The 16,308-nt window shown below is 46.2% G+C and overlaps 1 protein-coding gene across 1 annotated transcript; it reads left to right on the top strand.

The window, feature by feature from the left end:
- Positions 1-2,553: 2,553 nt before the first annotated feature.
- On the top strand, positions 2,554-15,660 carry LOC120920282 (alpha-1-antitrypsin-like protein CM55-MS). Its single transcript, XM_040332270.1, has 5 exons — positions 2,554-2,660; positions 8,257-8,891; positions 11,078-11,348; positions 14,800-14,944; positions 15,358-15,660. The coding sequence occupies exons 2-5, from the start codon at positions 8,261-8,263 to the stop codon at positions 15,547-15,549; spliced, it is 1,239 nt and encodes a 412-aa protein (XP_040188204.1). The 5' UTR covers positions 2,554-2,660; positions 8,257-8,260; the 3' UTR covers positions 15,550-15,660.
- Positions 15,661-16,308: the final 648 nt, after the last annotated feature.

Here is a 16,308-nt window from a genome sequence, read left to right on the forward strand (position 1 = left end):
AAAATAGATAAAAAATCAATCATATAATAGACCTAGAGTTTCAGTTTCGTTTTTGCATCTAGTTTCATGCTTCTGTGATGAACAGAGACAAAGAGCCAATACAGGGCAGTGATGGTTTGTAAAATGAAACTGATTGCTGTTGAGGGGTTGTAGACACACAGTAATCACACCTCCTTGATTAGTGACCACAGAGAGAAAGCTCCCATGACTTTTTTCATCAGGAAACAGACTGTTCAGAACAGAGAAGGATTACAGTAACATCAGAGCAAAAATGAACAATGAGGACATGAAACCAGGACTGCAGTAAGGTAAAGGAAGCTATTTAGCTAAAAAAAAATTCCTTTAGTGACCCTTTAATTTTTTGACTACCTTTCTTGAGGGCCCTGGAGCACCAGGACAATGGAAATACCCAAGAAATCCCATTTGGAAAGAAAACATATTCTAGGAGGCATAATGAGTCTTTTGAACATTTTTTTGCACAACTTTTGTGGAAAATTGAGAAAGAAAATGAAAACACATATTTTTTACACAAAGTTGTAAATTTACAACTACAATGTACAATGTACATAGCAAAAATTACACCCCAAAATATATTGTGCTGCTCCTCCTGAGTGTGGCGATACCCTAATGTGCGAGACTTTTACACAGCATGGCCACATACAGAGGTCCAACATGCAGGGAGCACCTTCAGGTTTTCTAGGGACATAAATTACACTAATTTCCTGACTACCTATTACTTCTGTGAGGCACTGTAGGGCACTGATGAGCACTGTAGTGGCTCTGATGGGCCCTATAGTGGCACTGATGGGCACTGTAGTGGCATAGATGTGCACTGATGTGACACGAATGAGCACTGATGTGGCACGGATAAGCACTGATGTGGCATGGATGTGGCACGGATGAGCACTGATGTGGCACAGATAAGCACTGATATGGCATGGATGAACACTGATGTGGCCAGGGTCATCTTAATAGCATCATGGGACCCTGGGCAAAGTAATGCTTTGGGGCCCCTACAATGATGACAGTGCAGGTAAACAGACATCAAGTAGGAGGCAGTGCTTCTCCCGGGCTTTGGTGGCAGCTTCCCCTGCTCTCCACCGGCATGGCGGCGGCTTCCCTTTGCTCCCTCCTCCTCGGTGGACAATTGGGACTCTTCTCTTTTCAGCCAATCGGAAAACAGATCTCAGACCTGCTTCTGATTGGCCAGATTGAGGATCAGTGTTTCAATGGCGAATATTAATTCGCTGTTGTAACACCTGGGTGGGCTCCTGGCACAATGCTCTGCGACCTAAGCCCACCCTATTTTGAAGCCTATTAGAGCCTCTATCTCTAATCAGGTGCTTCAAGAAACACCCCCGCCTCTGTAATTCATGCACCCCGCCAGACACATGAATAGGGAGTGGCCGCAGTGGCCGTAGATATGAATGCTATGAATTAATCTATCTATTCATATAGGGGGTGGTGGCCGTGGACAGAGGAGGTGGCACCTGGGCGCCCCTAATGGACAGGAAAAGTCAATTCAGTGTAAATAATTCACAACTCCAGATACAAAGGCCCAGATTCACAGAGTGTGGGCGCACATTAGGCTGCCGTAGCGCAAACACCGTACGCCGAGCCAAGGTAGCGCAGAGAGGCAAGCATTGCATTCAGCAAGCTATTGCTCCCAACGCTGCGTCAGCGTGGCGTAGGTTTCAAGGGCACAGGCCGGCGTAGGTGGAAGTGGGCGTGACCCATGCAAATGAGGCGTGACCCCATGCAAATGATGGGCCAAGCGCCATACAGATACGTATCACTAACTGCGCATGCGCCGTGACGTGGACCCATCCCCCTGCACCTGCTCACAACCACGTCGGAACAACTGCCTAAACTACGCCGGATCACTGCGTACGGCGTGAACGTAACCTACGCCCAGCCAGACACATGTCCAACGCAAAATATGCCGGCTTGTGTTCCCTGGTGCAGACCTGTGCATGTCTGCTGCTGGGTTGCACCTCCTTTATGGGTAATAACATTACGCCGGACGTACAACTTACGCTCACCTCGCGTAGCCAGCGTCGGGCGCACGCAGATTCGTGAATCGCCGTATTTCCCTCATTTGCATGTTTGAATGGCTAATCAATGGGAGCGGCACCATGCACCCAGCCTAAATGTGCGCCCACTTTACCCCGGCGTAAGCAAGCTACGTCGGCAGGGTGTAGCCTGGTTTTAGGCGCATCTCTGTTTGTGGGTCTGGCGCACAGATACGACGGCGCACATTTGCACTTACGTTGGCGTAACTTGTTATACGTCGGCGTAAGTGCTTTGTGAATCTGGGCCATAGTATATAATTGGGTTACTGCAATAAAACTTGTCTAGGGTTCTAACCTATCCCCACCACAACTGGGACATTTGGCTTAGTTTCCTTGCTGTCAATATTTAAACGGAGAAAATTGTGAAATTTTGATAAAACTGGTTTCTACGGCCATCAAGCTATACTGTGCATAAGAATCCAAGTTTTACATTGCAACATTGTTTACCTTTCCTTTCCATGAACTTGTAGTCTGGAGGTTGTTTGATAGAAGTATGTTGAATTTTCTGATTTCTCAACTGGCGTGGGTTGGATATCATTATATATAAGAGACTCTTCTGTATATTCTGGAGATCTCTGAATGCCACGGGTGAGTCTCGAAGGATTCATGATTCAATGTTATTTTCATTTATTTCATATCTATAACAATGTTATATTCAATCAATGTTTAATCTTGGAGATTTGGGGGGGTTAAATATGTCTGCATAAGTCAGACTAAGTCTAAGTTCACTTTTTGGAAAAAATAATAAATGCACTTTTTTTGCAGAAAATAAGTGAATTAAATTATTTTTGCAAATGAGGACGCAAAGCATTGAAACTGCGATCAGTGGATGGTGGGTGCAATGTCTGGCATCTGCTGATATAAGATGAGATGGATAGGAGGGGAGAAGAAGTCCTATATAATATGTAATGCTGTGAGCCCCATATTGTGCCCTGCTTTTATGTAATGCACCCTGCTCCCACCTAACGTACCCTGTTCCCATGTAATGTTCCCTGCCCTCATGTAATGTGCCCTGCTCCCATATAATGTGCCCTGCTCTCATATAATGTACCCTGCTCCCATATAATGTGCCCTTGTCCCATATATTGTGCCCTGGTGCCCTGCTCCCATATAATGTGCCCTGCTCCCATATAATGTGCCCTGCTCCCATATAATGTGCCCTGCTCCCATATAATGTTCCCTGCCCTCATGTAATGTGCCCTGCTCCCATATAATGTGCCCTGCTCCCATATAATGTGCCCTGCTCCCATATAATGTGCCCTGCCCTCATGTAATGTGCCCTGCTCCCATATAATGTTCCCTTCCCTCATGTAATGTGCCCTGCTCCCATATAATGTGCCCTGCTCCCATATAATGTGCCCTGCTCCCATATAATGTTCCCTGCCCTAATGTAATGTGCCCTGCTCCCATATAATGTGCCCTGCTCCCATATAATGTTCCCTGCCCTCATGTAATGTGCCCTGCTCCCATATAATGTTCCCTTCCCTCATGTAATGTGCCCTGCTCCCATATAATGTGCCCTGCTCCCATATAATGTTCCCTGCTCTAATGTAATGTGCCCTGCTCCCATATAGTGTGCCCTGCTCCCATATAATGTTCCCTGCCCTCATGTAATGTGCCCTGCTCCCATATAATGTGCCCTGCTCCCATATAATGTGCCCTGCTCCCATATAATGTTCCCTGCCCTCATGTAATGTGCCCTGCTCCCATATAATGTGCCCTGCTCCCATATAATGTTCCCTGCCCTCATGTAATGTGCCCTGATCCCATATAATGTGCCCTGCTCCCATATAATGTTCCCTGCCCTCATATAATGTTCCCTGCCCTCATGTAATGTGCCCTGATCCCATATAATGTGCCCTGCTCCCATATAATGTTCCCTGCCCTAATGTAATGTGCCCTGCTCCCATATAATGTGCCCTGCTCCCATATAATGAGCCCTGCTTTCATATAATGTGCCCTGCTCTCATATAATGTGCCCTGCTCCCATATAATGTGCCCTGCTCTCATTTAACGAACCCTGCCCTCATGCAATATGGCCAGCCCCCACATAATGTGCCCTGCCCCCATGTACTATGCTCAGCACCCACATAATGTGCCCTGCTCCCTTCTAATGTGTCCTGCTCCTGTGTAATGTGCCCTGCCCCCACATAATGTACCCTGCCCCTACATAATGTGCCCTACCCCCATGTAATGTTTCCTGCCCCCACATAATGCACCCTGCTCCCATGTAATGTGCCCTGCCCCCACATAATGCACCCTGCTCCTATGTAATGTGCTCTGCCCCCACATAATGTGCCCTGCTCCCACCTAATGTGTCCTGCTCTCATGTAATGTGCCCTGCTCCTGCATAATGTGCCCTGGTCTCACATATTGTGCCCTGGTCTCACATATTGTGCCATGTTCTCATGTAATGTGCCCTGCCCCCACATAATGTGCCCTGCTCTCATATAATGTGCACTGCTCCCATATAATGTACTATGCTTCAATGTAATGTGCCCAAATCTCATGTAATGTGCCCAAATCTCATGTAATGTGCCCAAATCTCATGTAATGTGCCCTGCTCTCATGTAATTTGCTCTTTTCTCACATAACTTTTCCCCTGTTCCCCCCATATAGTGTGCCCCCTGACCCGCTGTACCCAGCCCTGCTGCCCCCTGTACACGGTTTATCTCAGGTTGGACAGAGAATTGAATTTTTTTGCAGAATAATCAAGCACAAGTTAAATAGTTACATTTTACTGTAATATCAATTCTATTATTTAATGCTATTTCTAAAATTAATGGTTGATATATCAGCAGTTTGCTGATCACACCGATGTTCTGTGAGCTGTAGATGTAAACATTATTTCAGGAGTTCCCTGAGATCTCAGTCTTTTTGCCAAGTGTTCCTCCAAGGTAAAGCGCTTGAGAAACCCTGGATTACAGAATGTCCACTTTAAATAACAAATCAAATTTACTAAACATCACATGTAGAGATACTTATCCTGGACTCTAAACTCTCCTTTCAGTCCCACATCCATGCGGGAACACGTGGGAACAAGGTCCCTGCACTTTTTTCACAGCAGGAACGCTGTGGTTTTGTTTTCCTGTAAATAAAATAATAGGGCTTACTAAAATCACCCCCACTCCTACTTGCTTAGGGGGACCCCGGGGTGGGGTCGAAGGGGGCCCCGTCAAGTAGGTTGTACAGGGCCCTATGATTTCTAACAGCGGCCCTGCTGGTCGCTTCCAGTATATGGATTCATCGGATAGTGTGCGGAGGCCTGCCGCGAGTTATGGCGGGATTTAAAAAGAACTTGCTTAAAGTTGCACTGTATTTTCTGTGAAATATATATGCATATGAGCGTATAATTTTTTTTTTGGTGGGGGAGTGGATTTTGGGTGGGAGTTCCCACACTTTTTTCCACAGGACTTGGCCCCTGTCCACATCCAATCGCTTTTCAAGGCTTGTCGCCTCAACATCTCTAAAATATGTTCCTTCCTAACCAATGAAACCGCAAAGCTCCTGATTCACTTCCTTAGCTTATCTTTAAATAGGCTATCCCCCTTCAGTCCATCATGAACGCTGCTGCCAGACCAGGGGCGGATCCAGAATCTAGTCTCGGGAGGGGCACTACCAGAAAATATGTTTTTTTTGGGGGTGGGGGGAATTTATCAGGGAAATGACTGGTGTTAGTGCTTCAATGATCACAGCACCAGGGTTGTTATGGTGTCAGGATGATTGAAGCACATTATTTATATTATTACATTGTAATATAAAATGAAATGGTTCCGCTCACCATAATGCAGAATCAGTGGGAGCCCCGAGTGTGTCACACGCCACGTCACCTGCCACCAGATGCAGCTTGTCACTTGCCATGTCAATTTCCACACGTTGCGGATTGTCACTTGCCACACGTTGCGGATTGTCACTTGCCATGTCAATTTCCACACGTTGCGGATTGTCACCTGCCACACTTTGCGGAATGTCACTTGCCTGCCACCAGATGCAGATTGTCACTTGCCACCTCACCTGCTACCCCTTGCAGATTGTCACGTGCTACGGTGGTGTTTTCCTTGTCAGAGTCAGGCAGCAGAGAGATAATGTAATCTCTCTGCTGCCTGCACAGTGAGGGTGGAAGTTACTGAAGGGATGCAGGGCAAGCGCGGGGCGGTGAGAGATGATGATGCTCCCCCGGACCTGGCTTGTTGATTGGCCAGCCACCTGCTCACCCACAGAGCTTACCAGCTGACCGTCCACTCTCTGACTCTCATTAGCTGCAGAGCTGCCCGCCCACATACGAGGCACCCGGCAGCCCACGCTGTCACCCGCCCGTGGAGCTGCTCGTTCTGTCACTCACACGCAGAGTCCCGCAAGTTCCACAACTTAAACTAATTTCTCGGGGGTGGCAAATTCCCTGTTGGCCCCCCCCCCCCTGGATCCGCCCCTGTGCCAGACTCATCTACCTTACAAACCCTCTCTTCTATTCACCTCACCTTTCCCATCCTCAATTCTCCTCTAGCCTTCTCACCTTTCCTTTCCCCTCTTCAACTGTCCCCTAACATCCTGTCCTCTACTCACCTCTCTCTCCTCAACTGTCCTCTAGCCTACTCTTCTCTCTTCTGCTCTCCCCTCTCTTCTCCTCTCCTATTCTCCCCTCCTCTTCTTTCTTCCCTTCTTATCTCCCTTAACCATTTTCTATCCTCCTTTCCTCTCCTCTCACCTTCTCTCCCCTCTCTTCTCTCCCTTCTCTCCTCTTCTCTTAAACTTTTCTCTAGCCTCCTCTCTTCCCCTCCTCTCTCCTCCCTCTTTTATCGTCTCCTCTCATCCTCTCCCCTCCTATCCTACTCTTCCCTCCTCTTCTTTGTTCCCCTCTTCTCTCCTCTTAACTGTTTTCTATCCTCCTTTGCTCTGCTCTCACCTTCTCTCCCCATTCTTCTCCCCCTCCTCTCCTCTTCTCTTCAATTGTTCTCTAGCCTTCTCTCTTCCCATCCTCTCTCATCCTCTCCCCTCCTCTTCTTTCTTCCCCTCTTCTCTCCCCTTAAATGTTTTCTATCCTCCTTTCCTCCCACCTTCTCTCCCCTCTCTTATTCCCCTCCTCTCCTCTTCAATTGTTCTCTAGCCTCCTCTCTTCCCCTCCTCTCTCCTCCCCCTCTTCTCCTCTTCTCCCCTAACCTCTCTTTACCTCACCTCTCCTCTACTCTCGTAGCCTCTCTTCATCTCCTCACCCTACTGTAACGGAACCCCCCAAATGGTACAGGGGTTAAATCCATTCTCGATATTCCATTCCACCCACGACAGCTTATCGACACTCTAACCAACAGGACCCGATCCATCCCATTTCCCAGAATAAGACGTGACACAGCTCTGTGCTTTCTGGTTTTAAATGCAAGGCAACTTTAATGGTTAGCTTTCAGTCTTATATACAGTTTAAGCATGAAAGAAACAATCAAACTCTCCACCCACACCCTGGGGGGGCTTCAATACACCTTCAGATGGCTAATTGCTAAACATTGTAGACATCTCGGTGCCGGGCTATAATTATCATGACCTAATCAATGCACATTCCTTCATTAACAGAACTCAAACAAAACACCCTCACACAATGATCTCTTCTCAATCCACATCTCTAGACAGACGTTCTGTCTCCGCATACAGCTTGACAGATTGACAGAAAGGTATTCACACCTCTGAGCATCAATAGGCTTTAAGCAGTGTTATCAAACAATGAAAGGTCTTCCAGAAGCCTGACTCAATTTGCAACTCACTAGCCAGGGCTAATCATAGACATGAGTCACTATTGACTGGTTGGGTCACAATATTCTTTACAGACATTTAAAGAATATATGGTAGATTACTGTCCGTGTTAAAACAATCCAATATATGTCTCTTTATTTCCTGGCTCAATCTGTGCCCAAAAGTGACTCTTGTTACACCTACCATTCCCCTCCTCTCCTCTCTTTAATTGTCCGCTAGCCTCCTCTCTTCCCATCTCCCTCACCTCTCTTCCCCTCCTCTCCTTTCCTTTCCTTTCCTTTCCTTTCCTCTCCTCACCTCTCCTCTGCTCTCTCCCCTTCTCAACACTCTGTTCCTTTCATTTTCTCACCTGTCCTTTAACTTTCCTCCAGCCTCCTCTTATCTCCTCTTCATTCCTATCCTTCTCAAGTCTTTAAAGTAAAACATGTTTATCCATGTGTTACAGAGCAATGAGGGTCTTTTTGTTTGTGTTCCTGAGCCAAGCTCTTCTGTGTGCTAAGGTCTTTGGTCACCACGAGAAACAGGAGGAACATCATGAAAAACAGGTTGATGATCACACTGAGGAGACATCGCATCTCCAGAAGATTGTTCCAGGCAATGTAAAGTTTGCGTATTCACTCTATACTCATCTAGCTAACAAATATCCAAGTGATAACTTATTTTTCTCTCCCATGAGTATCTCCCTGCTATTCAGCATGCTCTCCGCTGGTGCCAAGGGTCAGACTCAGACTCAGATTCATGAAACACTTGGCTTCAACGCGTCGGCAACCTCAGAAGACATCAACAAAGGCTTCCAGCAGCTCCTTCACTTTGTTAATCAGCCCAACACGGATCTGGAGCTCAACAGCGCCAACGCTCTGTTTCTCGAACAGCACACCGAGATTATTGAGAAGTTTATCGAAGATCTCAAGAACTTCTACGAGTCTGAAGTAATTCATTCTGATTTTCAAAAAGGAGATGAAGCAAAAAACCAGATTAACAGTTATGTGGAGAAAAAAACGAATGGGAAGATCAAAGATCTGCTGGACAGTGTTAGCCCGGCGACACTTCTAGTCCTTATCAACACAATCTACTTCAAAGGTAAGTTGTAGACATTTGAAACCAGGTCAGCGGAAAAGACTTAAAGGGGTTGTAAAGTAAGGTGACCAGATTTTAAAATGAAATCCGGGGACATATTTTTTCTTTTTTTACTAGTAATGGCGTCAATCAGCGACTCTCTGCCCGTCGCTGCCACTATCCACCTCACAGCCTTTTAAAGGGGTTGTAAACCTTCGTGTTTTTTCACCCTAATGCATCCCAGGGCTGTACCCTGGCCTAGGCCAACAAAGCCCAAGCCTAGGGCAGCATGTTGCAGGGGGGCAGCATAGAAAGAGTCCCCGCCGGCTTGCGCTACACTGTTAGTGTAGCGCCAGTCTTATGGGGCGTACTGGACAGAGAGGCAAATTAGTCTAGTGCCCCCATAAAGCAGCCGCACTGCTTCCGGCCAGCATTCCGCAACTGTGGGGGGGGGGGGCGGAGCTTCTAATTTTGACTGTCCTATTATCCTGAACCACAAACCTTCCTCACTGTGCTATGTATTTCCTGCTGCACCATTGGCATGGTTATATCTTCTTAGTCCTCTCCATAAAATTTGCAGAATTTTGTGCCTGAAGTAGAACTATAGGCAACACTTTTTTTTTTTGGGAAGGGTGGGTCTTAAACAGCAAGGGGTGTGGCCTTGAAAGGAAGGGGTGGGTCATATTTCAATTAGGGGGTGCACGAGTTTCAGGCCTAGGGCAGCACAAAACCTAAATACACCACTGATGCATCCTATACATTAAAGGTGAAAAAACACCTTGCAGTGACCAGCCCCCCATTTTACTTACCTGAGCCCCGAATTTCCCTCGGCGGAGACACGTTGTCTCTCTCTCCACGGGGTCCAAGCTCTTGATTGGCTAGATTGACAGCAGCGCAGCCATTGACTCCCGCTGCTGTCAATCAAAACCTATGATGTGGGCACCAAGGAGGAGGGGCCGAGTCATACATTCGGCGGGTATTGACGCCAAATGAATGACTCGAGAGCGTGCCTGCAAGGTAACCCCCTGGGAGATCGTTTCTCTTAGGGGGGTTATCTGATGTGGAGAGAAGCCGCGAGAGCCGCGAGGGACTCCGGAAGTTGGTGTTCGGGGCCACTATGTGCAAAATGAACTGCACAGTGGAGGCAAGTATGACATGTTTGTTATTTTAAAAAACAAACGATCCTTTACAATCACTTTAAGTCTTACTCTCGGGGCTCCGGCTACTACTAGGTGGGGAGCGGAGGAAGATCACTCCGCCAGGGAAAACAAGAAGATAAGCAGGCAGGCGGCTGGCCAGGACTAAAAATAGCGCTGCTATACCACCTGAAAAACTTCTGCACTGCCTACTCAATGTGAAAGCCGGAGGGCTTTCACACTGAGGCGATGCGCTGGCGGGAGAGAATAAAATCTCCTGCCAGCAGCATCTTTGGAGCGGTGAGAGGAGCGGTGTGTATACCGCTCCTTCACCGCTCCTTCCCATTTAAAACAATGGGAAACTGCGGAAATACCGCCCGCAATCCGCCTCTGCAGAGGAGGAGCTTGCTGCAGAAATGGACGTGATGTCATGGGCCACGGCCCGGCTGGATCAGTAATACACAGGGCCGATCCGCCCTATAGGCTCATTATGCAAGCCGCTTAGGGCCCCGCAAAGCTGTGGAGGGCCCCCCAAATTACTAGAGGCCCCGCCTGGTGAGAAGTAATTTTTGGCCACTCACCCTGCTTCTCAACTCGCATGGGAGAAGAGGTAAGAAGTCAGCACCCCCCGCTTCTCATTTTAATGTAAGATGTCGTCGTCATTTCCGACGATGCCCCCCCCCCACCCGCTTCTCAACTATATTGTGACATGTCATCTTGTTTAGTGCTCCAGGGAAGTCATGGTTGGGCACTGGTAATACACTTGGTACTTTAAAAAAGGTAAAAGAAAAAAAATATTTATATCCAAAAACGAGGTGTTCTGCAATATGCAATAGGCTGCGCACACCTATGGGTGGAAATGAGCTATTTTGTGGATGTTTTTGAATTGAAGAACCCCCAAAACAGTGGAGATCAGTGTGTGTCTCTCATGTATCTTTGATTGACTTGCTTTTTTGACCAAGCACCTTGCACATGTCTATAGACAAAGTGGAGGAGCGGGTCTGGAGTGGTGCTGTGGGTTACAATTTCTGCAGAACGCTAACAAATGACATTTCGATGTTCTTCTCTTCTCAGGCACCTGGGTGCACTCTTTTGATGAGACTCGTACCAGGGAAGCGGACTTCCACGTAGATGAGAACACGAGAATTAAGGTGCCGATGATGACCATTAGGGAGAAGTTTCTGGTAGCCATCGTACGGGAGATGGGCTGTGTAGTGATCGATATCCCATATAAAGGAAATACCTCAGCCATCCTCATCGTGCCGGATAAAGGGAAACTTCAGGATGTGGAAAAAGCTCTCCAGAACGTATCACTGCAGACCTGGACCAAACTCATGAGACCAATGTAAGAGCCTTCTGTAATGAAGCATGCATTATAAATCTGATCCAAGTACATAGTCCCAGTGCCGGGACAAGGTCATCTAGAGCCCAGGGCAAACATGCCTAATTGAACCCCCCCCCCCCCCAAGATGTATGAGCATTATGTGTCAGAACCCCCCCCCCCCCCTGTAAAAATTGAACAGTAATCTGCATGCTTAAAGCGGAGGTTCACCCAAAAAATTAATTTTTAACATTACATTCAGCCGAGTTGCCCTAATGACAATCGGCTGTTTTTTATGTTTTTTTTCCCGTACATACCTTATTTTCACCGCCGCTTCCGGGTATGTCTTCTGCGGGACTGGGCGTTCCTAATTGATTGACAGGCTTCCGACCGTCGCATACAGCGCGTCATGAGTTGCCAAAAGAAGCCGAACGTCGATGCGCAGGCGCCGTATAGAGCCGCACCGACGTTCGGCTTCTTTCAGCAACTCGTGACGCGCTGTTTGCGTCGTTCGGAAGCCTGTCAATCAATTAGAAACACCCAGTCCCACAGAAGACATACCCGGAAGCGGCGGTGAAAATAAGGTATGTACGAAAAAAAAAAAAAAAAAAACAGCCGATTGTCATTAGGGCAACTCAGCTGAATGTAATGTTAAAAATGTATTTTTGGGTGAACCCCTGCTTTAAAATTACCCCTCCTCCCAGTACAAATTTGCCTCCTACTGAGATCCTCTTCTCAGCACGGATATTTGCCCCCCCCCCAGCTCAAATCCTCTCATTCCCCATATGCTCTCATCACAAATCCACCCGCCCTGAAAAAAATTCCGCCCTCCTAGTACAAATCCTCTACCCCTCAAATTTCCCCTCCATTCCAAATCACCCCTCTCTGTGCAAATTCTCCACAATCCCCCACTCTAGCACGAATCCCCCCCCTTCCTAGCACAAATACCCCTAATCATCCCTGCTAGTACAAATACCCCTCCTAGCACAAATCCTCTTCCCCACCGTAATACCTTTCTAGCACAAACCCCCAAAAAATCCCCCTCCTGACACAAATATTCTTCCCCCATCCCCCCCAACACAAATTTCCTTCAACTCACCACACCTCAAACAATTCATATCCCCTGCCACCCCTCAAATTCCCCCTCCCAACACAAATCAACTCCCACAACCGCCTTGTGGTGCCCCCCCTCACATGATACCACAGTGCCATCCCTTCTGGCCACCCCTTGTCCCGGTGATCTGACGATATGGTTCCGGCTATCGAGATGGTTCCTGTAAGGACTGCGCAGGCGCAATCCTTGCCGACGGAAATCACCGAACCTCAAGGGCGACGTGGAATTTGAGGTAAGTTGCCAGTCGGCATCACGTCCTCGCTTTGCTCGGACGGCTCAGCCTCCTGGCTCTTTTTTTTAACATCCTCCAATCCACGGGGATGTTAAGGAATGAGCCTGGATGCCGGCCGAGGTTCGGAGATTTCCGTCGGCAAGGATTGCGCCTGCGCAGTCCTTACAGGAACCATCTCGATAGAGGAACCATACCGACAAGTCACCGGCCCTGCATAGTCCTATATGAGCAATCTCTGACCTGAGTGATGAGAAGAGAAAGCAATACCCACCCTGACCGACACAATAGCATAGTATTACAAAAGCTGCTTTATTATGTAGGATGCTTCGCTCAGTACTCAAGAAATTAGAGTGGCTTCAAAGATTTCCTTTATTTGGTTAATGCCGATCAAACTTACAGGCTTTTTCTGTCACTTTTTGTTTAAAAAGTGTTTTTGTTAGAAAATTACTTAGAACCCCCAAATATTATACGTTTTTTTAAAGCAGATGCCCTAGAAAATAAATTGGTGGGTTTTGCAATTTATTATGTCCCACTGTGTTTGTGCAGCGGTTTTTCAAATGCAATTTTCTGGCGAAAAAAAATCACTTTTTAAAATTTTAATGCAAACAAACACAATACATAACTCAATTTTTATTTTTTTTAATCTAAAAGATGTTACGACGAGCAAATGGATCCCAAAACATGTCTTGCTTTAAATATGCGCACGGCTGTGCAACGGAGACAAATGACGTACATTTTACTATCCCTGGGTGACGCTTTAAAGGCCTTTACAGGTTATCACTTTCGATTTACAGAAGAGGTCTGGTGCTAGAATTACTGCCCATGATCTCACGTTTGCGGCGATACCTCACATGTGTTGCCATGCGTGAAGGAACCAACGCAAACTTTCTCCTTTGTGCACTAGTACGGGGGGGAAAGGGGCACTTTTTTAGCACTTTTCTTGCTGTCACAATGAAACATCCTTGTGACAGGTACTGTTTATAGAAGGATCTGGGGTCAAATCCCTTGTCTGCCCTTGAAAGCATTTAAAAACACCAAGATTGGTGTTTTTAAATACTTAAAAACAAAAATTAAATGGCGCCGTTGACATCCGGATAGACTGGAAATGAGGTCATGTCATCACTTCCGGGATACCATAGTGGAGACCTGATCAAAGCCAATCCCGGCTTTGTATGGGTCTCTGACTATTCAGCGGGCAAGTCCAATTACCAGTGGCAGCCCGTCCATTAGGGGTGCCCTGGCACCGCCCCCTCTCTCCTCTCCACCCCCCTATACGCAGTGGAGAGATTCATGCATAGCATGAATCTCTCCACTGCTGCCACGGCTGCCCTCTATTCATGTGTCTGGTCCCTTTCAGGATGCCGGGTGCCTATTTTGTTTTTAAGCACCTGGTTAGAGCCAGAGGCTCTATTAGGTTTCAAAATAGGGTGGACTCGGGTCACAGAGGATGCAACTGGAGCCCACCCAGGTGTGTTGCAACAGAAAATGAATATTGTTGGAGTCAGTGGGAGGAATAATACCCCATTATTTGTACCAGTGGGAAGAATAGTACTTCATTGCTGGTATCAGTGGGAGGAATAGTGCCCCATCATTGGTGTCAGTGGGAGGAATAGTGTCCCATCATTGGTACCAGTGGAAGGAATAGTACCCCATTGTTGGCATCAGTGGGAGGAATAGTACCCCATCATTTGTACTAGTGGGAGGAATAGTACCCCATTGTTGGCCGCAGTTGGACACCACTGCTGTATAGTATTCACCTTCACTCCTCCCCCGGCATCTACATAAAAAGTTATGTAGGGAGGTGGCAGAGCTGGGCCAACACGGACAGTAATCAGACACTCCAAAACTGCAAAGGGCTAAGACATACAAGGAGGGAGAGTGTTGTGATACGGATATTGACTCATCACGATGTAGGGGCACAATACAAGTAATAAAAAACAAAAGAAAAAACCCTGCAATTCATCCTGCGAAATACTTGATTTTTATGCACTTTTATTGTAAGTTTGTAAATCTTTGGCGGGGTATCTTAATATTGGACATTCAGAATATAAATAATTGCTGTTAGTGAGTGGTTTTCTTTAGGAAGCCTTGATCCTTTCGCCCTGCCAACTGCAATGTTTCCTCCACAGGGAAATCTTTGTAACGATCCCTAAATTTTGTGCTGCCGCTACGCTCAACCTGAAGAGTGAATTATCTGAAATGGGGATGAAGGACGTCTTCTCCAGTGACGCGGATCTTTCTGGAATTACAAAGATCCACGTGGAGGTGTCCAAGGTGAGATGTGTGCTTAGTGTACTGTTCTTTGTTCTATATATATATATACTTGTTCTATAATGTTTTTCACCCGGAAACAGATTTTTATGGAACTTTAACAATTTTACAATGTCGTTGGCAAAATGTTTCAGTTATTGAATTACATATATGGAATGTGTTTTTTTCCCTTTAGAGACTTTCTTGGGTTCGGAGGTAATCACCATTCTGTTTCAAATGCCACAGTTGGCCTTAGACCCTATCTTCCCGGACTGTATGGTTACTTGCTGGCTTTTGACAAAATCAATTTTGCAAAAATAATTCGGCACAATAAATATATGTTAGCACTTTATTCAAATGTAACGTAGATGTGAAACATTGTTTCTTTGTTATGAAGCATCTGTAACTGAATGTACCATTGACCTTTTATTTTCCAGGCAATTCATAAAGCAGTGCTGAGAGTGGATGAGAAGGGATCGGAGGCCGCAGGGGCATCGGCTGCGGTCATCACGAAATTAAGTCTACCATTTCAAGTCATTGCGGATCGCCCTTTCCTGATAACCATTCTACATAAACCTACTAACACCATTCTCTTCACTGGAAGAATAATGAAGCCTGAGAATTGCTGAAACCATGTGAGGTTGATGCTGATTTCTCAAACAGCCGATGAGGGGTCTTGAAAATCAAATTAGTCAGGACCCCAAATTCCCTCACAAAATTAAAATATATTTTTTATTTCCGCTCTCTGTGCTTTCTTTACTACACTACAATTGCCTTATTCTTTGATAAGGTATTAGGGCCCATTCACATTGATGCATTATGCTGCATTAAGGCAGCCAATTTAACATGAATGGGCCTCAAGGGCCCTAAATGAAATATGTAGCATTTTAGGCAGCCACATTAATTTGTTGTTGCAACCATAGGTGTGCTCAGCCTATTGCATCAGGATGTGCACCCCCTAGGGAAAACACACATGCCATATATATATATATATATATATAGAGAGAGAGAGAGAGAGAGATAGATAGATATATACTGTTGTGCTCATAAGTTTACATACCCTGGTAGAATTTATGATTTCTTGGCCATTTTTCAGAGAATATGAATAACACAAAAACTTTCTTTCACTCATGGTTAGTGTTTGTCTTAAACCATTTATTATGAATCAACTGTGTTTTCTCCCTTTAAATTATAATGGCAACATAAACTACCCAAATGACCTTGATCAAAAGTTTACATACCCCAGTTCTTAATACCGTGTATTGCACCCTTTAACATCAGTGACAGCTTGAAGTCTTTTGTGGTATTTGTGGATGAGGCTCTTTATCTTCTCAGATGGTAAAGCTGCCCATTCCTCTTGGGAAAAAGACTCCAGTTCCTGTACATTT

Source organism: Rana temporaria, chromosome 13 (assembly GCF_905171775.1).
Source record: "Rana temporaria chromosome 13, aRanTem1.1, whole genome shotgun sequence".
In the NCBI taxonomy this organism is placed as follows: Eukaryota; Metazoa; Chordata; class Amphibia; order Anura; family Ranidae; genus Rana; species Rana temporaria.